Source organism: Notolepis coatsorum, assembly GCF_963971535.1.
Source record: "Notolepis coatsorum genome assembly, chromosome: 4".
Taxonomy (NCBI): domain Eukaryota; kingdom Metazoa; phylum Chordata; class Actinopteri; order Aulopiformes; family Paralepididae; genus Notolepis; species Notolepis coatsorum.
This window is the reverse complement of record NC_140168.1, coordinates 147077755-147100959: the sequence shown is the minus strand read 5'-3', so window position 1 is coordinate 147100959 and position 23205 is coordinate 147077755. Positions and strand designations below refer to the sequence as shown.

Genomic DNA, 23205 nt, shown 5'->3' with positions numbered 1-23205 from the left:
CATATAGGTGGATCCAAAGAGAACCAACATCTTCTGAGCATGTCTCCTCATGTTTGGAAAGTTCTCCTCCTTGAGAGCAGAGTAGAACTCTAGCAGTGATGCTGACTTAAAGTGCTCTTTCAGTAGTGAATCAGACTGCAGGTCAATGAGTTCAAGCTGAACATCAGTGGGTGCACTATCAACACTGCAGGTAAAGGGAGAGGAAACCAGCTGCATTTCATCCTCAACCTTTTTGAAATCTTGAAAACGCCTTGAAAATTCATCATGCAGTGCTCCCAACATGGATGAGTACCTGTGCCGGTGATCAGCTGATGGTTTGACTTCTTTCAGGGTTTTCATGTGTTTGAGATTGTTGCTGCCTAGTTGCCTTGAAATTAATTGCAACTTTGTCATGAAGGCTTTCACATGGCTATGGATTTCATGAGCAAAAATGCCCTTGCCCTGCAGTTGTGTGTTCAGTAGGGATGGGTACCGTTCACATTTGAACCGATACGGTACCGGTACCTGTGAATCGATACCGGTACCCAACGGTACCTTTTTTCTGTACTTTAGTCTCAAAGAATGTAATCTACCTACAGTACCTCAGTTGTGAAAAAAGAAATCCAAACTTCAAATAACCACACTTTCGGCTTGCCCCGACTGCTTTGTTGTTTAATCAAGTCAAATCCTAGGTAAGCGTATATTGTGCGTGTGAACGTTGACATAAAAAATAAAGTAAAAAATAAAAATAAAATAAAAAATTATTATCATGTAATCTTTCGCGGGCCGGTCAGAATCATCCCGGGGGCCGTATCCGGCCCGCGGGCCGTACAATGCCCAGGTCTGCTCTATGGGGTTAACACCTTGCGTCAAGCTCTTTTGTTATGTCAATTTGTTGGAAGCCTCACATAAGCCATGTAATGTTGGGGGTCAAGGTATTGGCTGAACCAGGAAGGAAAGGCTACATCAAAATAAAATGGGGGACCCTGATGAAGTTTCAAGATTTTATTATCATTTAAAATAACACGAGAAAATTTGATTAATTTGAGTTGAATTGTGGGACAAATCAAAAGAGACAAATAGTGTATTGATCCAAAAAGGTTTTTGGTCTATAAATACTATCTGCTATACTATAATATACTATACTATGCTACTATACTCTACTATAATGTACTATATTAGTTTTAATAAAATGGGGGACCCTGATAATAAACAAGACAAATCAAGTTTCAAGTTTTTATTATCATTTAAAATAACACGAGAAAAATAGGCATGATAAAAATAGACATGCTAAAGTCAATGTTCAATGTTCAATGTTCTGATGGCCTCTCCAGAGTGATCACTGTGGTCTTTTTGAACCGCTGCTGGATACTTTGGCTGGTCCTGGGCATGTGATGTCTTGGGCTTCATCATCACAGAACTCTCTGATCTTGTGGAACAGATAGTGTTGTCTTGCAGAGTCCAGTCCCGGTGGTGGCAGCACAGGAAGTCCATCTATAGGCGGCAGGACATGGACGTCACGGAGCAGCTGGAATCTGGTTTCAGCGCCATCAATAGACATCTTTGCCACAACCACACCAGGTTCCTTGGAATCAAAGCTGGAATAATAAAGTGAAACGTTAGTACAGGGCACATAACAATATCAATGCATTTGTATCATTTGCCAATGACATTCTTTGCACTAAAGTGTGAATAATTAATTACAGTAAATACACTGCTTGTGCTGGTACTGCTTGATCTGTGGCAGTGGCTTGAAGTAAGGCCCCAGATGTTCCTGCCAGTTGTAGGACTGCACGATTACAGTGCCATCTTTCTTTCCCACTAGCTGTGGTATGTTGACTCCACCCACTGAGCTGTCCCTTACGACTGCTGCAATCTCATCAAGAGTGTTCACCTTGGTCTTTCTGAAACGCTGCTTCAGAAGCCCAAAGAAAGAGTCTGGGGAAAACTTTGTGTGGCCTACAATCAGCAGGTGGAGATTGACACGATGGTGAAGACCATGTAGCGCTCGCCACGCTAAGTACCACAACATGTACTTGTTCTTGTTTTGGCCACTGCAGTTGTCACAGTGAAGGTCAACATCTGTCTCCCCAAGACCATGGTCTTTGAAGAAGTGGTGCAGGTAGCTTATGACGGCGTTGCTACCTTTGCTGGACTCCATCCCCTCATCCACCAAATAGTTGACTTGCCGTGGAATCGCCTCACAGCAAACACCGAATATGCTGCACTTGCGTGGAGCCAAGAAGTAGATGGGCCCTGGCTGAAGGGGGTCTGATGGATAGTGCACCTGCAATAAATGAATAAGGATTTTAGAAAGAAAAGAAAGGGAGCAATGCAGTAGTTATAACAATTATAACATGATGGTTGTGAAAGAGGGCTTGGTATGTAGTCACCTTTTGAGCGTAGTCGAAACTGTAATGCATTGTCATGGGCTTGCTTGCCGGTGGCACATGACCACCCAGAGAAAGACCATCACCGATCTCCTTGGCGGCTTTAAGCATGCCGTTGTAGGCAGCCCTCTCGGAGGTTACATGCTCCAGATGTTGTTCCTGCTGCTTCAGCTTTGCAGACTTCTCAGCCTCTGGCAGATTGGCACTTCTGTACATCTTGGAAAGTTAAGTAAATGATGATATTAATATTAATAATAATAAACTGTATTTGTATAGCACTTTTCATACAGAAGTTGCAGTTCAAAGTTCATAACATTGTGATGTTCACTAACCAGATAATTGTTCTTCTGACACACCCAGCAAAGATCAGACATTGGTTTGATTGATGTGATATGACGCAGTAATTGCCTCCAGAGGGACTTAAATGTGGACAGGCCCACTGCTCGCTGGTCTGAAAGATTAATAAGAACACATGAGACAAGCTCAATGTTAGCACAATGTCATTCATTTTCAAGCTTTGTTTTTATTTGACAAAGACCTATTTGACCTATTTCTTTGACAAAGATTTGCTTAAACCTACCAACTGGCATTGCCTTGGTATATAAACAACAACACAGATGCCTTCGTGACGAAAGACGGTAGGTGAACTGCATGATCTTCTGCATAATTCAACACAAATTGAACTACTTTTTCGATCTCCTCATATTTTATGCAATGCTTGTTGTTGCGTGGCGATCGCTTCTTAGTGAGAACACACATGCCATTTTCTGACATGTTTGCTAATTGCAATCAAGCGATCCTTACCTATTCTTGGGAGAGAAGAGGGGGGGGGGACAGAGAGAGAGAGAGTTAGATCATCATCATCACAAGTACCTGTACCACACCCAGTCTACATGATTGTGAATGAAGAAACCTGAAAGAATACTGTCTCAATAGAACATGTAAACAATGTGCCTAATTTGATTAATTTGAGTTGAATTGTGGGACCAATCAAAAGACACAAATAGTGTCTTTGGTCTATAAATACTATCTGCTATACTATAATATACTATACTATGCTACTATACTCTACTATAATGTACTATATTAGTTTTAAATAGACAATAATAATAACTTACCCGTGGATGAAGAGGAAAGCTTCACGGCAGATTTGTACAGCCCCGAAGAAGTAGTGTGTGTAGGCGCGTTGTCTTTTTTTGGAAATAGATTTATTTGCAATCGTCCATTCAGACTTTCGACCAAAAGCCTGGAGCTGAGCCATAATAATCAAATCTTTATGATCCTCTTCGAGAGCCGCCTTGTGTAAACTTCATCACGGTCCAATTTTGTGATACACGAGCACCGGTGAACAAGCATGTCATTTTCTTTATCACTCTGGACGCATTTACAAGTGAATCGCAAAAGTCTTTCCATTTCGTGTTCGTGGCTCGCGTCAGATTCAACTTCCACAAAGCTCATTACATGTTCTACCTCGTCTGCAAATCCTATAGGTGTGTCACCATCATCTGGCTCTACCTCGTCTGCAAATCCGTTAGGTGTGTCACCATCATCTGGCTCTTCAGCGTTGCTGTCAGTGATTATAGCCCGAATAATTTCGTCTGCGTTGTCTTCTGCTTCTGAACCAGAATCTGAGTTTTTTTCGGGCTCTTTCTTATTCGGCTCAAAGAAATCCGTGATGAATGTTCCCAGTGCGCGTTCGTCTTCAACACAGTGTGCTCCGAAGTGAGCAAACCGGTTTAATGCTTCGGCAACTGCTCTCGCTGTAGGCTCCATGGTGACTGTCAAGCAGAGCACTGCCTGCTCGCTGTTTAATACCCATCAATGGCGCAATCAACTTAATGATGTCACCGCCTGACCAATAAGCATTTAGATGTAAATACATGTAGTGTGGTAGTGAAAGACACAACAACAACAACAACAACAACTTACTTTTAACACTTTGAGTGCCACTCACGAGATTTCTCGGGTTTTTAATAGTGACGTAGAATGCCACTCACGAGATTTCTCGGATTTTTTTTTTCTTTTTTTTTTGCGATCTGAAAAATTATTGCATCACCCGAGCCTACCCGAGTATAGCCGAGGGGCGCCGGCGATCACTGTGGAAAAAAGCGCCCCCTGTCGTCTCCCAGATGACATAAGTGATTTTGGAATGGACTCAATGAAAATGAATGGGGAAAAAAATCCGGTACTCCACATTTTCCAGTTCACTGATCCAGCCGGGGTTACCAGAGTTCATTCTGGAGCCTCAGAGCCCCGCGGATCATGGAGTTCTACTGTATCGCGTTGGATCCATACACGTATCGATTTTTTCGAATGGTGATCAGGAATTGGAATATACCAGTTGGATACCATCTGATGTCAGGTAAGGACTCTATGTTATCAGTGTTAGGATAATCAGAGTAAGTTTGATGAAGTTATAAGCTGTTTTGTGAAATGTCTTCTTTCGGTTTCACTGTAAAAGTCCGTGAGGAAATCAACGGAGCGATTATCAGTGCGCGGCCGTAATGTGCTTGCGTGCACGTATAATATTGATCATCTAGCGTTTATTTGAAAACGATTCATAAAAAGGCCGACGAATATCAACGTTGTGGAATATTCCACTAAAAGACGATTTTCATAGAATGCTCCAGAATGAGCTGTTTTTTATATCAAAACGGGGGCTTTTCTAACTGCTCTGAAATGGAAACGACGCGATAAAAAAACAATCTGCCTTCACAGCACTGACTGGAAAATAGTCTTTGATAATGCGATGGGCAGATTAGACACATAATTTAAAACATAGATTAGGCGATATTAACGTTAACATTGGCGCCGATGGTGGCATTCAAGCGGTAAAACGGAAAACCAGGCGTGGCGCTCAAAGTGTTAACTGCAGACCAGAGAAAGACTTTCGTCTTGTTTACATCAGGGTCCCTCATTTTCAATTCATCAGGATGGATGGTGGATGGTGAAAACAACAACAACCTCTCCTCGCTCCCATGAAAAGCATTGGTATCACTCCGTTTCCTTATTAAATTAATTTACTTCTTATGCCATTAGGTTGCAATAAATGCACTCTAACGAAATTCGTTCGCTCATAAAATTCGTGACATTCTAAATGTGTTTTAATGGTGTTTAATTTAATGACACCCGCGACCCGACGCGTTTTATGACGGCGGCCTTTTTTTTTAATCTTTTTTATTTAGACACTGCGTTTGTCACAAGTTACGTTGCTTATAACTTATAACATTAAGATAGTGTATTAACATTGTTATTCTCTCTCTAAGAAAGGAGAGCGTGTGTCTGTGTGTGTTTCAACACCTCGATAAGTACCTGTACTTAATACGCGGACAGGCCACACCCAGCCCTCGCTTGTAGTCTTTCCACAGTATTGAGAGACAATACTTGTCGAACTATATAACAATAATTACCTCATTTACAAGTTGTATTTAAGTTTGCAAATAAGGGCAAATAAGGGAACACATTAATGACAGTTCAAAGATGTAAAAAAAAAACAAGATTTAGATTTTATTTTTATTTTCTGAAGAGCAAGACATTTGTTCACTTCCTGACACCTCTCTCTGGCCGAATCAAATCGGGTTTGGCCGCGTCGAGTCACATATCACATAAAAACGCTTATATCTCTGTGAAAACGAGTCTGATTATCCTAACACTGATAACATAGATTCCTTACCTGAGGTCAGATGGTATCCAAATGGTTTATTCCAATTTCCGATCGCCATTCGAAAAAATCGATAAATGTATTGATCCATCATGTGTACAGTATAACCCATATTCGCCGTGGCTCAGAGGCTCCAGAATGAACTCTGGTAGACCCCGGCTGCATCAGTGAGAAGTAAAATATGGAGTCAGAAATCCGTTCTCCCATTCACTTTCATTGAGTCCATTCCAAAAGGGTGATTTACCATCTGGGAGACGATAGGGGGCGCTTTTTTCACATCTGATCGCCGGCGGTCCCTGGATCCCCAACGGTAGGCTCGCGTGATGCAATATGATTTCAGATCGCTAATAAAAAAAAATACCAGAGAATAGCCGTGACGTGGCATTCAACGGTCGGGTCGTAAACCAGAGAAAAACCGTGAGTGGCGCTCAAAGTGTTAAGAGTCCAAATTATCCTCACCAGTAGAGGTCCTGGGATCTATGGATTGGTGAGTGTCTTAATACTTCATCATGTGACAAGGGACAAAACCATTAGCTGCGACTTCAGTGTCCTCCATGTTTACATCCATCTCTGTTATTGTTCATGTGCGTATGTGGCTCAGTTATATTACGTGTAGCTCTGCTCAGCGTCATATGCACATACTTCACTTCAGTACTTGTGCACTGAATAAAAACTCTCAATGTACCTTTACATACCAACATCTGTCTGGCCACACCCCCATCCACTACCTACATAAGCAGGGGTGTGGCCATGCACTCACCTCCTTCTTCACTTTCACCTCAAGGAAGTGCCTTGTATACCAATCACTTTAAGTAGGTCGTTAAGCTGAAGAAAGTTGAGAAAGCGTTTACATTATTTCTTGTTCTTTTCTTTCTCTCATAATTTCAAAAGAAAAGAACTAAGCTATAATGTTTACCTCGGGGGGTCGCGCTAGCAACGTCGCCCTTCACCAGCGGTTCTCCGTTGCCTCCTCCATCGTGCGTCTTGGGGCGGGTTTGGCGCTGCTGTCGTGGACGTCACTCGCGCCCGATAGGCGTCCGATGGGTAGCTTGCCTCTCCAAGGAGCTGGTGCACCAGCGGCATCTCCTGTGAGATGGCCTGGTTCCTGCTCTGGTTCCTCCGCCGCCGGGGGGTCGTCTGCCGTTGGGCAGCCGGCGCCTCTTGTGGCGGAGGATTTGAGACGCAAGATTTTCGCTTCTGCTCGCTCCCGTCGTAGGATGGTAGCTTGCAGGTGCGAACGGCCTGGTTTCGGGGAGCTGCTGGAGCCGGATGAGGGTGCGTCTGTTTCCCCGTGGCCGATGGAAACGGAGGATTACATGGTGGAGGCAGATGCACTCCTGTTCGACGCTCCGGTGGAGACACATCACTCTCCCTTTCAGGATGTGGCAGGGGGTGATATGTCTCCTTGGGGTCCCTCGTATTCTGGTGTTGGGTTAGAACCTCCGACTCAGCGACGAGATGCCCTGCTATCAGCCACATCGGATGGTGGCTCTGCAATGGGCAGTAGCCTCTCGTATGTGAGGGACGCGGGCTCAGTGGAGGGAGGTACGCATGGGGAACTACGTGCCTTGTTCCCGGAGCTCATGGCGGCAGCCGCAGTCGCAAACGGCGTGCCGCTGCCGCAGCCACTGCCTGCTCCTGTCCCTGATGATTTAATAGGTCATTTATGGCAACGTCGTCCTGTGAGGGAGACGGGCGTTGTCTGCCCATTTTTCCCCTCAATGGAGGCCTACGTTCGTCAGGGACAGTTGGTCTCCCACATCACTGGTCTCACCCCCGCCTACGTGCAAGTCACGAGGGTGGTGGGTCTGGTCGAGGGTATGAAGGAAGGGGTGCCTTGGCTTGATAGACCGATGGCGTCTCTTCTTTGCCCTGAGGTGGTGTGGGAGCCGTTGCGGAAGCCGGTTCCCCATGGGAAATCGGCGAGGCGGTTGGCCAACTGGAGTGACCAGTCGTTCATCGCCGGTACTCAATCCCTAGCTGCTACGTCCAACATCGCGCAGCTAGCGAGGTTTATGTCCGGGATGATGACGGGCGGTACGATGCTGACTGAAGAACAACAGAATCAGCACGCCCAGGCGGCCGGAGCCATCCTGCATCTGATTCAGCTGCAGGCCATAGCCGCCGGGAAGATACGCGCCCTGGCCGCGTCTATACTTTCCGTAGCCGCATTTCTGGCAGACGCTCTCTGATTGGCCACTGTTGCCCAATCGCGTGACGAGCTGTCTCTTTGCCCATTTCCGCGTCGAACAGCCTGCAAACTACCTGGCGTTCTATCGCCATGCTCTAAGACAAACTCTAACCTTAACCAACTTCGAAAGAGTGCCTAAGCTTAACCGTTGAAAGAACTTGCCGTCACGCTCTAAGACAAACTCTAACCTTAACCAACTTCGAAAGAGTGCCTAAGCTTAACCAGTGTAGAAACAGGCGTCGGACAATCAGAGAGCGTCTTGCCAGAAATGCGGCTACGGAAAGTATAGGCGCGCCCTGGCCACTCTAACCCAGCGCCATCTTTGGCTGGAGCAGGCGAGAGTGCCGGACAGGAAGAGGCTTCCTCTGCTTACGGCACCCCTCTCTGATGCTGGGCTCTTCGGGTCGGCGTTGCAGCTCATGACTGCAACCTGCAGGGAGATGCAGGAGGAGCGATCGGTGCTCCAACCCCATTTCCCCCCGCCCGATGTCGCCGGTGGAGTCAGATGGAAGGCTCGTCGTCGGGGACCCGCGACTGATGCCGCCGCCGCTACCACCGCCGCTGCTGGCCCTTCGGCGAAGAGGGCCAGGAGGAGAGAGGGCGCCTTGACCACCGCAGCCGGCCCATCCACGCTCAGAGGTGACGGTTGGGATCGTCGAGACCAGCCACTCCTTTACCGTCCCTCCGGGGCTACAGCTCCCCGGGGTGGCAAGCCACGAGCGGCCCGTGGCAGGCGCCGCTGATAAAGTGACTTTTTCCCCTCCTGTTACCCCTGATCCCTTCCCCGGCCCATTTATGTTGCTGTACAAATAAAAAGTCCCTCCTAGGAGGGACTGTATTTTGTTACAAACTGTGTGTTTATTCACTACATATGATGGGGATACGAGGTGTAGACCTTCGCTTAGTGTGGGTTGATAGGAGAGCTAGACTTTTAGTCTTTGGTTGGTCACTACATATATGCATGAGTGCTTAGCAAGGCCTGTGGCTAACACTCGTCGAAAAGGTTTTTTTCTTCCTCGGCCTGAAGACTTATGTTCTTCCTATAAAAGTAGAGGTTAGTTGTGTGTTCTGTTGCTTAAAACAGTGATATTGAGCCACAACACTGTAGTGTTGGCCTGCGGAAGCGCTCGTGTGTGTAATTGTGCCACGGTCTTTTAGACCGCTCTCTCTCTCTATCAATTTTTCGGTGTTCTTGAACATAAAACACGGGTGTCGTGTTCACATATAAACCTTGGCCTTGTTATAAACCCTGTTCACAGACGTTGTCGTCTATGGCTAGCGTGCGTTGGGTAGCTTATCCTTTGGATATACGCTGTTCGTTAGCATGCTGGCTACTAAAGGTATCATCTGGCTGTTTGTTATTGTCGTATTCGAGGGTTGGGTTCGCGAGGGGGTAACCGGATAAACCCCTCCTTCCCTCTTCTGATTGGTCGGGGGGTTTGACCCTCTTTTCATTCGGTTCTGCCGCGCTGATTGGTCAGTACGGCACGGGGGGGGGGGGGGAGGAATTCCCTGACTCCGCACCTATCACGGGCAGTTGAGTCATGGGATTCCCCCGTCATAGAATACGTCACTGGGCACGTTTCTATTGGACGCTGACTTCCGTGAGTTCTTTACAGGCCCCATGTGTGGTTCTCTGTTATTGTCAAGTTGTCGTGGCAGAGCATAGGAGCTTGGTATTCTGCTACGCTCGATATATGTGTAACTTGAGCCTTTTGGTCACATGGCTCAATGTTCCATAGACTTTTCAAGTTGTGGCTCACGTGGGAAGTCTCTCTGGGGGTTCCCGTCTCCTCCTTGTGGAGAGGTTGACGGGGTATGGTTTTTTAATAAAGGAAAATTCCCTCAGCCGCGTCACATGGGATCCATGTCAGTCTTCTTTTTTCTCTTTTTATAAAAAAAAGGCCCTGTCCCTTCTGGGTCCTCCTTCGCGCTCCGCTGCTACGGCCTTGCCACAGGGTCGGGCTTTGCTCTTGACCCCGTGATTTTAGGGGTGGTAACGAGGGTTTGTTCCTTCCGTTCGTTCCCTGGTGGCATGCGTGTGTGTAGTCGTGGGTACGCCCCACAGTCTGCTCACCCTGTGCGTTAAGTTGCTTGAGTTCCTCTTCGCGCAGTCGGATCCGTCTCCCTCCCGTCCTCCAATAGGGAGGGTCGGGGGGGCTCGTGTCCTCCCCGGTTCTGATGGTTGTGGGGGGCCTCAGTGGGGTACATTTGTCGAGCTCAGCTCTGCTCAGCTCCTGTGGTGCATATGACGCTGAGCAGAGCTACACGTAATATAACGTACGGTTATGTATATAACCATAGTTATATGAGTGTAGTGACGCTCAGCGTCAGGACTCCACTGCGGCCCTTGATCTTGCCTTGAGGTGAAAGATTGAGAAGGAGGTGAGTGCATGGCCACACCCCTGCTTATGTAGGTAGCGGATGGGGGTGTGGCCAGACAGATGTTGGTATGTAAAGGTACATTGAGAGTTTTTATTGTACTGAAGTGAAGTATGTGCATATGACGCTGAGCGTCACTACACTCATATAACTATGGTTATATACATAACCGTACGTTCAGGAGTGTAACCAGTTCACACTGGAATCTGATATTGGCCACATTTTACAAATAATGTGAACAGCCAAACAAAAAAATTGGATCTGAACAATAAATCAGAATTGAGCTCTAAGGCCTGCAGTGCGAACGTGGCCTTGGATCCTAACTTGAAATCTTAATTCTCTGGTTTCTGGCTTTGGGAGTCATACATTGGGAGTTCACCAATACCGATTGGCAGTGGTGTAAAGTACTTGAGTATTATTAGGTTTGTATACTTGTACTTTTACTCAATTACATTTCAGAGAAAAAAAACATACTTTTTTACTCCTTACATTTCAAATGCAGACCTACAAAGTACAAAGTACAAATCTTGCAGGTCCAACTATTTTAATTAGTATATTTGTTTCTCTGGCCGAACTAACGTTTACGTTATTAATCCTGCGGCCGTGCTTTATTTAAAAACAGCCAATCAAATCCCCATCAATGGAAAATGAACCCGCCCATACCAATGCTGATTGGTTCTTGTGCAAGACTAGAAAGCAGGGATCTTTGATTAAACACCTGCTATCAGAAGAATAGAGTGAGAAAAAAAGTTTTTACTTTTACTTTTTAGTACATTTAAAAGTAGAAACTTTTTGACTTTTACTCAATTGTGTTTTTAGCCAGATACTCTGACTTTTACTTGAGTAAGATTTTGAGACGGTACCCATACTTTCACTTAACACATTCATGGCCAACCACGTATATGTTTCGGATCCAATGCTTGAGGGCCAACCACGTATATATACGTGGTAAGGTTGTTTTGGCTTTTATTCCATTGTAATATTCTACTCAATGTCACCGAGCGGCACTGCAGATTTACCCTACTCTTGGGATTCGGAAAAGTGCATTACCGGCCAGATCCTCGTAGGGGCGCTGTCTCGATAGTGTTCCCTGTTACAGACCGTTTTTTTTTCCATCATGGGTGGACTTTTTTGTTAGCCTAAAGCTATGCCTATAGCATGTAGCCTGGAATACTTTTTGGGACGCTGAATTCAGTATGCAGTAAAGGAATATAGCATCAGCCAATGGACATATCGATCTACCAGATGGCGATCGATAACTGGGAAATCCTGTTTGGGATCCAACCGGCCCACGGTAAGAGCATTTTCACGTAAATTACAGCCCGATCGGGCCTTGCTTTGATAGCCATCCACCCGGTCAGTGAATGAGGCTAATGCCGTTATTGGTAATCAATAATCAGAAACGACGTCCCCCGCCCCCACCCCTTTCATGCATTTGTAACCCAGGGTTCAGATTCATAAGTATCAAAGGAACATAAATAGTTCCTGTTTATCTGTGAGCTACCACTTCCTGTTTTACCATGAGGTCCCACTTCCTGTATATAGAATGTAAACCAGCGTATGATGTCATGATAGAAGGTTCTGGAACCTTTGTGATGTCATCCTATGATGTCATATAGAACGTTCCGGAACATCTTGGTTTCCTATAAATACAGCTAGCTCTCAAGAAGCCAGCTCTCTTTCTCCTCGACCTCCGAACCAGCAACATCGCCCAGACGGACCGGACTAACCAACCGACTGGAAGCCGCAAGTCTCAACCAGCATCCCGGAGCAGTCCAGACCACCCATCACCAAGTGTGCCTAGCTGGATCGATACCCGATGGCGAGCCAACCCCGGAACATTTGATATACCTCCAGACTAATGCCAGCCTGATGCTCAACTATTGCTTAACTAACAGTCCGGTAGGATTGAACTGAACGAGACTACAAGGACTTCCAAGGGAGTCGATCCCGTTCATCTTATGTTATTTTGATATTGTATTTTGTATTTGATTTGATTTAACTTGATATATGGATACAGATATTCTCCTATAAGAATTAGAGGGTAAATGCTACCACTGTATGATGTTATAATAGAACCTTCTAGAACATAGAACCTTCTAGACCGTTTGTGGTGACGTCATAATAGAACCTTCTAGATGACATCTCGGTTATAGCCGAATCACTTTCTGTAAAGAAAAAGAGTTTAAAGGGCCAATTCACCTAATAAGGTATTTGCATTCCCTGATAAACTAATATAGAGTTACCGATGATAACCTCAGAGACGTCTGAACGAACCCCAATGTGTTGATCCAATCGACCTAGGCCTTGATATCGACCTAACCCTCCCGCAAGGAGAGGTTACTGACCTAATCTAAAAGGGATACTTCAAAGCATAACTTGTACTTTACGTATGTATGTATTATTACTGTTTATCTAGCACGCTTTTAATTAAAACACCGGTTATTGTTATAACTCTGCCTCTAGTCTACTATTCTTTTAATTGTGCATATTACTCCTCGTTGCATTCGAACCTAGAACTGTGCCCGTGGCAAACAGCTGTTACTGTTATTAACACAAGTGCTACACATTCATGGTGGACCATGATACCGATAATATGCATTTTGAGTTTTAGCTCTACTGTAGCTTGTGTATAGCCGAAACGCCATTCAATTTAACGTTATTAGCTTAGCGCTCTGTATCTCGCCTTCCAGGAAATACCCCAGAACATTACGGTATATAGTTCATATTCACAACGCTATAAAATGGGAACGTATTGATGAAAAGATTATCTATTTAAGGCATATTGAAGGGACGGTTTATAGTGTCAATTGACAATGGACAGATAGCAATAATATAAAGTATAGATTTAGCTCTACAAACAGCCTCACACACAATGAAAGGTTGTTATGATAAGCTGGCCATATAGAGTGAGATTAGACGGATCCCAGTGGCCGCGAAAGTGTTAAGTACAATTTCTGGGTACTTTTTACACCCCTGCTGAAGCCACACCCCTGCTGAAGCCACACCCCTGCTGACTGGACGATCCGAAAAGGAAAACATATCAATTCTTCATCCCAGTGCCTTTTCTTAAACGCTGCCCCGACTCTCCACCTCTCTCTCTGACTCTCCACCTCTCTCTCTGTCTCTCCACTGTATATAATATAATATAGCAGCGAGCGTTGTCTGCATCTAGCTTTGTAAAGTGTAACAACACTTGCAACCGTTTTCGGCTTGCCATTGCCCAGACTGCTTTGTTGTTGAATCAAGTAAAATCCTAGGTAAGCTGTATTGTGCGCGTGAACGTTGACGTGAGGCACACTTCATATGTATCGTTTCGCGGTAAACGAAACGTTGACGTCATAGGACTTAAAAAATAAAATAATAATAATAAATAAATTATTATTTAAAATGTTTTACATTACCGAAATGTGGCACCGGTGGATCTCACCTGAATCGGTACTTGGTAGTACCAACGTGATTCGGCTGGTACCCTTAATTCGGTTCGGTACCCATCCCTAGCCCTGACTCTCCACCTCTCTGCTGTTGCCACATTCCTCACAGTTGCTTGGGGGAACCCCCCCCCCCCCTGGCTTAGCCTTCGACAGGGGAAAAATACTGCATGTCGGGACAATGGGTGCAGGTTAGGGCTTACATAGGGTTAAAATTCCAGCCCGTCACCGGAGCCATTTTATGTAATGGACCCGGCGCTGCCATGGGCACCACTTTGAGATTAATTGCTGGGGAGAGTGTGGGAAACGTCCTCTAATACATTTGGACACAGCAGCATTTCTCTCAAACAAGGGCTTTAATGACTGCTTTTCCAGCTGAACTGTCCCCAACACTGAATTTGGCATGACTGCACCCCCACACCCCCACACCCCTCTTTCCTTCCCTCCAAATAATGGACTTTTCAACTTGCAATAGACTCTGTGCCTATAATCAGGGGTGTAAAGTACTTGAGTAATTGTACTTTGTTACAATACTTAAATACTGTTTTTGTACTTTACTCGAGTATTATTAGGTTTGTATACTTGTACTTTTACTCAATTACATTTCAGAGATTTTTTATTTATTTTTTACTCCCTACATTTAAAATGCAGACCTACAAAGTACAAATCTTGTAGGTCCAACCATTTTAATTAGTATATTTGTTTCTCTGGCCAAACTAACGTTAACGTTATTAATCCTGCGGCCGCACGTTATTTAAAAACAGCCAATCAAATCCCCATAAATGGAAAATGAACCCGCCCATACCCATGCTGATTGGTTCTTGTGCAAGACTAGAAAGCGGGGATCTTTGATTAAACACCTGCTATCAGAAGAATAGACAGTCAGAGTGACAAGCTACGGCCACAAATGATAGTACGAGTGATGAAGAGGATGAAACGGAACATGTCATTGCCCCGGAATTAAAAAAAAGTTTTGACTTTTACTTTTCAGTACTTGATTGAAAAAGTAGAAACCTTTTGACTTTTACTCAAGTGTGTTTTTAGCCAGATACTCTGACTTACTTGAGTACGATTTCGAGACGGCACCCATACTTTCACTTAAGTATAATTTCTGGGTACTTTTTACACCACTGCTGTAAATAAAGTGACTGTTTCCCATGAATACCGTGTGGACAATCTACCCCCTGCTAGTATAGACTTTAGGACCCAGCAGGAAGCCTAGTATACACTTTAGGAGCCCTAGTATATACACTTTACGACCCAGTGGGAAGCCTAGTATACACTTTAGGACCCACGGGAAGCCTAGTATACACTTTAGGACCCACGGGAAGCCTAGTATACAGTTTAGGAGCCACAGGAAGCCTAGTATACACTTTAGGACCCCTAGTATATACACTTTAGGACCCACGGGAAGCCTAGTATACAGTTTAGGACCCAGCGGGAAGCCTAGTATACAGTTTAGGACCCAGCGGGAAGCCTAGTATACACTTTAGGACCCGGGCTGCGCGATTTTGGGAAATAATCTAATTGCGATTTTTCGGACAGCTATTGCGATTGCGATTAAATTTGCGATTATAATATTTTTTTTTAAGCAGCCCCACAGAGGTTTATTGTAAAATGCGGCTTGCATCTGGCCTACGCATGGGTCTTTTCGGGACACCGAGCCTGAAAATGTTTCTTTTTACCTGGGAATCGATACCGGTACCCACCGGTACTTTTTTTCTGTACTTTACTCTCCCTCTCTGAAGTCTAAACTTCACAACACACAATCTAAAACCCCTTACCTCCCTCTCCCAAACCGATCTTGTATCTCAATGGGACTTCCTGGTTAAAAGAAAATTATAATTGCGTTTTAATTTTTTTTTTGCGATTTGCTAATTGCATCATTCCAAATCGCGATTTAAATTTAAAATCGATTAATCGTTCAGCCCATATACACTTTAGGACCCACAGGAAGCCTAGTATACACTTTAGGACCCAGTGGGAAGTGGGAACCCTAGTACTGGACTGCATAACCAGCTGGTCTCAGACCTGCAAAACCACATTGACACCAATTCATTCAGTTCATAAACAGGCCCTGAAGGTGTTGGACAAGAAACCCTTTCGCCACCACCACTGTACCATCCTCCAAAAACATGCCCTGCTAAGCTGGGAAAACATGCTGAAACTAAAAGATGCCAGCCTGATATATAAAATCCAACACGGTCTAGCCCCACCACCTCTCTCACACTTTTTAACAGAAAGCAGCAGGTTCACCAGAACAGTGCTAGAGGGAAATTTCATCATCCCAGGGAGAAAAAGCAAATCAGCCTTCTTGATCAGAGCTGCAGAGTTCTGGAACACCATCCCATCACACATCCGCAGTACTAATACACTCAGGTCCTTCACACACGGAAAGCATGGCTGTTACAAAATCAGGTCTGTGACCATTAGCAAGTCACATCGCAGCCCAGCTGCCCAGCCCCCGTATGCTTGACCACTAGCCTGACTGTCCTGATTGTGATTATGTGGTTATGTGATTTATGATTATGTATATGTGTGCCTGCCATATGTGTACCTGCCTATACAGTGTTTATACACGTATAGCTTTGATTTGTCCCTGTACACTGTTTTTTTGTATAGAATGCCTAGAGAGTGAATGTACAGAATATGTTTTAAACTAGCTTTAATATCCTTCTATTTTTCTGTTTCTTTTCTGGCTTAAACATCTTGCCCAGGGACTACAACTAAAAACTAGCAACCCTGCTAATGTTGGCATATTTAATTTGTATTCATTTATAAATGTATAAACTGTTGATTGATATGCACTGTCCCTGATCAAATAGTAAACTCAACTAAACTAGTATACACTTTAGGACCCAGTGGGAAGCCTAGTAGGAATGAATGAATGAATGAATGAAAAAGTTTATTTTTGAACATGTATTCTCCATATTCCTCCAAACAAATCACGGTATCTAGCTCCGTCAAACACAACAATCATAACAAATTTATTTAAATTATTATTTTTTTTTTACATTAAAAAGGGGAACTATAAACAAAAAGTCAAGAGCAATGTATTTAGTTAGCAGATATGTCCAAAAAAGGAGTAGAGGGAAGCTAAGCTTATTGATCCCTACCCCCTTACATTTACATTTGTTCTTCCATTAATTTGACTAGATATAACATCATTTAGTATAATACAATATAGAATATACTTTTACTTATAGTACGAAAAGAAAAAAAACTTGATTCGCTTGACAGCAGTGAATACAGTACAGCACTACATAACACAATATAACATAACTTTGTTTATCCTCATTACTAATTTCTGTATTTCTCTAATGTGTACACTTTAGGACCCCAGCAGGAACCCTAGTATACACTTTAGGACCCCTAATATACACTTTAGGACCCCGCAGGAACCCTAGTATACACTTTAGGACCCAGCAGGAACCCTAATATACACTTTAGGACCCAGCAGGAACCCTAGTACACACTTTAGGACCCCACAGGAACCCTAGTTTACACTTTAGGACCCCTAGTATACACTTTAGGACCCCACAGGAACCCTAGTACACACTTTAGGACCCCACAGGAACCCTAGTACACACTTTAGGACCCAGCAGGAACCCTAGTATACACTTTAGGACCCCAGCAGGAACCCTAGTATACACTTTAGGACCCCAGCGGGAAGCCTAGTATACACTTTAGGACCCCACAGGAACCCTAGTACACACTTTAGGACCCCACAGGAAGCCTAGTATACACTTTAGGACCCCAGCGGGAAGCCTAGTATACACTTTAGGACCCCAGCGGGAAGCCTAGTATACACTTTAGGACCCCACAGGAAGCCTAGTTTACACTTTAGGACCCCACAGGAAGCCTAGTATACACTTTAGGACCCCAGCGGGAAGCCTAGTATACACTTTAGGACCCCACAGGAAGCCTAGTATACACTTTAGGACCCCAGCGGGAAGCCTAGTATACACTTTAGGACCCCAGCGGGAAGCCTAGTATACACTTTAGGACCCCACAGGAAGCCTAGTATACACTTTAGGACCCAGCAGGAAGCCTAGTTTACACTTTAGGACCCCAGCGGGAAGCCTAGTATACACTTTAGGACCCCACAGGAAGCCTAGTATACACTTTAGGACCCCAGCGGGAAGCCTAGTATACACTTTAGGACCCCAGCGGGAAGCCTAGTATACACTTTAGGACCCCACAGGAAGCCTAGTATACACTTTAGGACCCCACAGGAAGCCTAGTTTACACTTTAGGACCCCACAGGAAGCCTAGTATACACTTTAGGAACCCTAGTATACACTTTAGGACCCAGCAGGAAGCCTAGTATACACTTTAGGACCCCACAGGAAGCCTAGTATACACTTTAGGACCCCACAGGAAGCCTAGTATACACTTTAGGACCCCTAGTATACACTTTAGGACCCAGCAGGAAGCCTAGTATACACTTTAGGACCCCACGGGAGTTGCAGTTTAGATGCTGAGCTTTGAGGTATATTAACAATTCTGCAGTCGCTCTGCTTCAACACCACACTAGATCATAGCGGAGTTAGAAGCTAAGCTATTCGACCAGGTCCACGTTGTGACGACATACTAGCTGCTCCTACTGTACCTACTAGCTGCTCCTACTGCTCCTACTAGCTGCTCCTACTGTACCTGTAAATGGTAAATGGCTGCTTTTTTATACAACAGCTTTTATCCAAAGCGCTTTACAATTTGTTCTTCACATTTTACCCATTCACTCACACATTCACACACCGACAGCGGAGGCAACCATGCAAGGTGCCAACCTGCTCATCGGGAGCAATTAGGGGTTAAGTGTCTTGCTCAAGAACACATCCACACGCTGCCCGGGAGGAGCGGGAATCGAACCGGGAACCTCTGGATTGCCAGACGACTGCTCTACTTCCCCTGTACATGCTAGCTGCTCCTACTGTACCTGTATGAATGCGAATGTGCTGCACCAGTGAGGCCTTCAGCCGGGTGCTGTAGTCACAGTGAGGACAGGCGTGAGGCTTCGCCCCCTGGTGGACGCCCATGTGGCGACGCATCGTCAGCTTGGTGGAGAACTTCCTGTACAAAAGCACAAAAGGTTATGATCATAAAATGGCATCTTTTCTCAGTCCAAAACCTCAGAGGAAAATGCCTACATCTCCGTTTCAAGTCCCACACTGTGTGGAATATAGTTGACATTCCATATACTGTAGCCCATTACATGCTTGCAGGCAGGCAAGGTTCTTCAATTAGCGGCTCCCAATCATTTTAAACCGTTCCTATCCCTTACAGAAAGTGCTGTTGTGTCTAACAACATGCCCTTATTAGGAGGAGAATCATCTAGCAGTTCTTTACTAAACACCACTGACCTCTAGTGAGTAAAATATTTTAAATCAAATTACTGTTTCAATACACTGGCTGATCACATTTCCTTAATTACTTGTAAGTGAAATTACCTTAAAATGTCCTTAAAAACATTTTTCTTCTCGTTTCATAATCAAGTGGAATTTCTTGAAACTAAGACCGGTCGGTACATGAGAAAATCTAACTTAAACCATGAAATAAGCTTGTTAAGTCTAAAATACTAAAATTGGAATACAATTATAAAATTGCTTGTTAAGCTGGTTTGTTATTTTTCTCAGTGATCTAGGATAATATAAAAACACATTGTTACTCAGAGAAGCGAGTCTTCTCTCTATTCTCTCAACACTACAGTGACTTTATGGTGTTTTTGTTTTGTTCTTGATTTATTGTGATGTTTCTTCTTGACTTGTTTAAAGAAGACCGTGACCGGCCTATGGGGACATTAACGTGTGTTGTCGGGCCTTACAAATACATTTGATTTGATTTGATACCTGTTGCAGAGAGCACAGCAGAACAGCTACCTGTTGCAGAGAGCACAGCAGAACAGATACCTGTTGCAGAGAGCACAGCAGAACAGATACCTGTTGCAGAGAGCACAGCAGAACAGATACCTGTTGCAGAGAGCACAGCAGAACAGATACCTGTTGCAGAGAGCACAGCAGAACAGATACCTGTTGCAGAGAGCACAGCAGAACAGATACCTGTTGCAGAGAGCACAGCAGAACAGATACCTGTTGCAGAGAGCACAGCAGAACAGATACCTGTTGCAGAGAGCACAGCAGAACAGATACCTGTTGCAGAGAGCACAGCAGAACAGATACCTGTTGCAGAGAGCACAGCAGAACAGATACCTGTTGCAGAGAGCACAGCAGAACAGATACCTGTTGCAGAGAGCACAGCAGAACTCCTTCTTCCCTCTGCTCTTTGCAGATGACTCTTTCTTGCCCTCCTTCTTCTCCTCCTCCTCCTCTTCTTCATCCTTTCTTCCACCTTTCCCCTTCACTTCCCGGTCTCTTGACTTGCACCACATCTCCTTGACCCCTTCATTGTCCTGGAGATAGTCTTTGTCATTTAGGGCATCTTTACTTGAATTGCACCTGTTGGGGTTGAGATAGGCCAGGTCAACAGATTGAGAAAATGTGCCCCTCAGGGTTTTGGTATAGTTGCGCTATGCATCCGAGAAATGCAATGAAGCATGTCAACAGTGGGGGCAGTGTGGATGTGACAGGTTCAATGCTAAAACTCGACATGGAAATCTGAAAAGAAAGATACCTTTTTCTGCCGTGATTTCAACATCGCCATGTTTTATGTTTAGTTGCTAATCTGAATGGTGGATACAGTCATAGATATATCTATGGATACAGTAGTTCACAAGGGAGATATTCTTCTTCTATATAATAGATGCATCTGCAGCGGAGGATTGGGCCCTGATCTGCCCCCTAGTGGATAGATCTGTCAATCCTCCAGGTATGTGCAAAATACGCAGGCAAGTATGTGAACCATAGATATCTATAGAACACTAGATAGCTTAAGGCGGAGTCACCAGCGTCACTGAACCGCCGCCATCTTGTGAGGGTCAGCCTTGAGTGAGAGTGAGTGAGCTGCACAGACAAAAATACTCATAACTCGCTGAAATATTGACGGATTTACAAACGGGTTGGTTTGCTATAAACATCAAAGATGTAGTTATGATACTGCATACTTATAAAAAAAAAAATTTAAAGATGTTTTTTTTTTTACAAACCGCTTGAATCATAGCCACATTAACACTATGATCGCCGGGGACGAGTTAAGACGTCATTCCTAGCCATGCTCATTCTGCCAAAGACGCCGTAACTCGTCTTTGATGTCAATATTTCAAAAATCTGTGATCGAAATCATATTTCCCCTCCGGAGCCCTGAGATGTACTGGTGAGCTCCACTCAACTGTCTAACGGTTCGAGAGCGCCATCTGGTGGCCGATCGGCAGACCCACTCTGGATGAATCATCTAACGCTGCCCACGGAATTATAAACGATCCCCCGCCCATCCGGTCATCATCAGATCATACGTAGATCATTCTAGAAGTACGTCCAGTTGAAACTTTTCATCTTGCGCCGATTGCTATCAAACTGTATTTCATCATCAATATAATGCATTTGGAGCTATAAATCAAGTTCTGGATAAAGCTGCAGAAAACGATAAAAACATACTTTAGACCATATTTGAGTATGAATATGTGAATGAAAAAGTTTAACGTTGATACACCCTGAACAATACATATAGGACATTGAATGGGCCATAATAATGGCAATTTAGCAATAGAATTTAAAAAGTTATAGCCCTGCAAAGAAGGGGAACTTCTCCATAGACAAATAGAGCTGGCAAGGGATGGTAAATTATTAATTTAACCCATGGCGATCAAAGTGTTAATAATGCTTGTAATAAACCAAAGCGTTTGTAAATCCGTCAATATTTCAGCGAGTTATGAGTATTTTTGTCTGTGCAACTCACTCACTCTCACTCAAGGCTGACCCTCACAAGATGGCGGCGGTTCAGTGACGTCGCTCTCCATTGGCCGGCAGCGCGGGCAAGCTATCTAGTGTTCTATATATATCTATGATGTGAACAATGCGATTCACAACACAGCCACTTGCCTACTTGTTCACAGTGGTTGTGAAAGAGTTAACCCTTTGTCGTGTGGCAGTGAAAGGGTTAACCTGCTGTATTGTCACTGTGAAAGGGTTAACCCTTTGGTAGTGTCGCAGTGAAAGGGTTAACCCTTTGCTAGTGTGGTAATGAAAGGGTTAAAGTCATACAAACCACTAACATATCAAGTCCGTACGTTGATCTCTCCGTCTGTTTGCCTCCAAAGGGTCTGTGTTTTGAAAGAATATGTTTGTACAGCCTGTCCGTTGATTTGTCTGGAATGAAGAGAGAAGTGAGAATTGGGTAATAGGCTGTGAAGGCTGGGGCGCTGGTTCAGGGTTTATTACATCGGTCAACGACCATCAAACGGTGCCATCAGTCTAAAGCTGAACAATAATCTTTTATGTATTTGTGGCTCCACAAATACATAAAATGTTTATTCATATGTGTAACGGGACTGGACAGCAATATCTTTCCATACTACCATGTCAGACTTGCAGTGTGTGATTCCAGACTTTTCAAGAACTAGAAATTAACATGTTTATTTTCCATACTTTAACTGACTCTCCAGACCTGTGTAGGAACTAGGAGTGCAGAAATTCAATCCATGATTTTATTTGACCTCTGATTTTAAGGTTCCAATTTCATTTTCCCCTCACACTGGTTGTTGCTATTTGGGTCATGTCACGTATAGATACAGTATATATATACACACACATATACACACACAAATATAGTATATACAGTATATATATATATATATATATATATATATATATATAGATATATATAGATATACACATACATGTATAAATAAAGTATATATATACACTTACATGTATAGATACAGTATATATTAGGGATGGCACGATACCACTTTTTCATGTCCAATACCGATATCACAGCCTTGAGTATCTGCCAATACTGATACCCATCCGATACTGCCCCCCCCCCCCCCGTGTTTAAACCTGTGTTTAACCTGGCCATCTATAAAACATCTTTCTAAAACTGTGAAACAAATGGCCTACTCCCCTAAAGGAAGAAATACATAGCAAACATGACTCAGTTATGCAATAGTGCTGCTGCTTTTTATTTTGTTCAAATCTTTTAGTTAACCTCTTAAGCCCTAGCCATATTTTCAGAAAATTCGCCTAAAAGTACATACCCAAGTAAATGGAAGATTGC

General features: G+C 44.1%; 1 protein-coding gene across 1 annotated transcript in view; it reads right to left on the bottom strand.

Moving 5' to 3' along the window:
- Positions 1–23205, bottom strand: part of LOC311226723 (uncharacterized protein) — a gene marked incomplete at its 5' end in the record, with an annotated part of 52417 nt that overhangs the window by 21210 nt on the left and 8002 nt on the right. The window contains 3 exons of the mRNA XM_084312134.1: positions 18974–19107; positions 20274–20489; positions 22202–22295. Of these exons, the coding sequence (XP_084168260.1) occupies positions 18974–19107; positions 20274–20489; positions 22202–22295 (444 nt within the window). The remainder of the gene's footprint in view (positions 1–18973; positions 19108–20273; positions 20490–22201; positions 22296–23205) is intronic.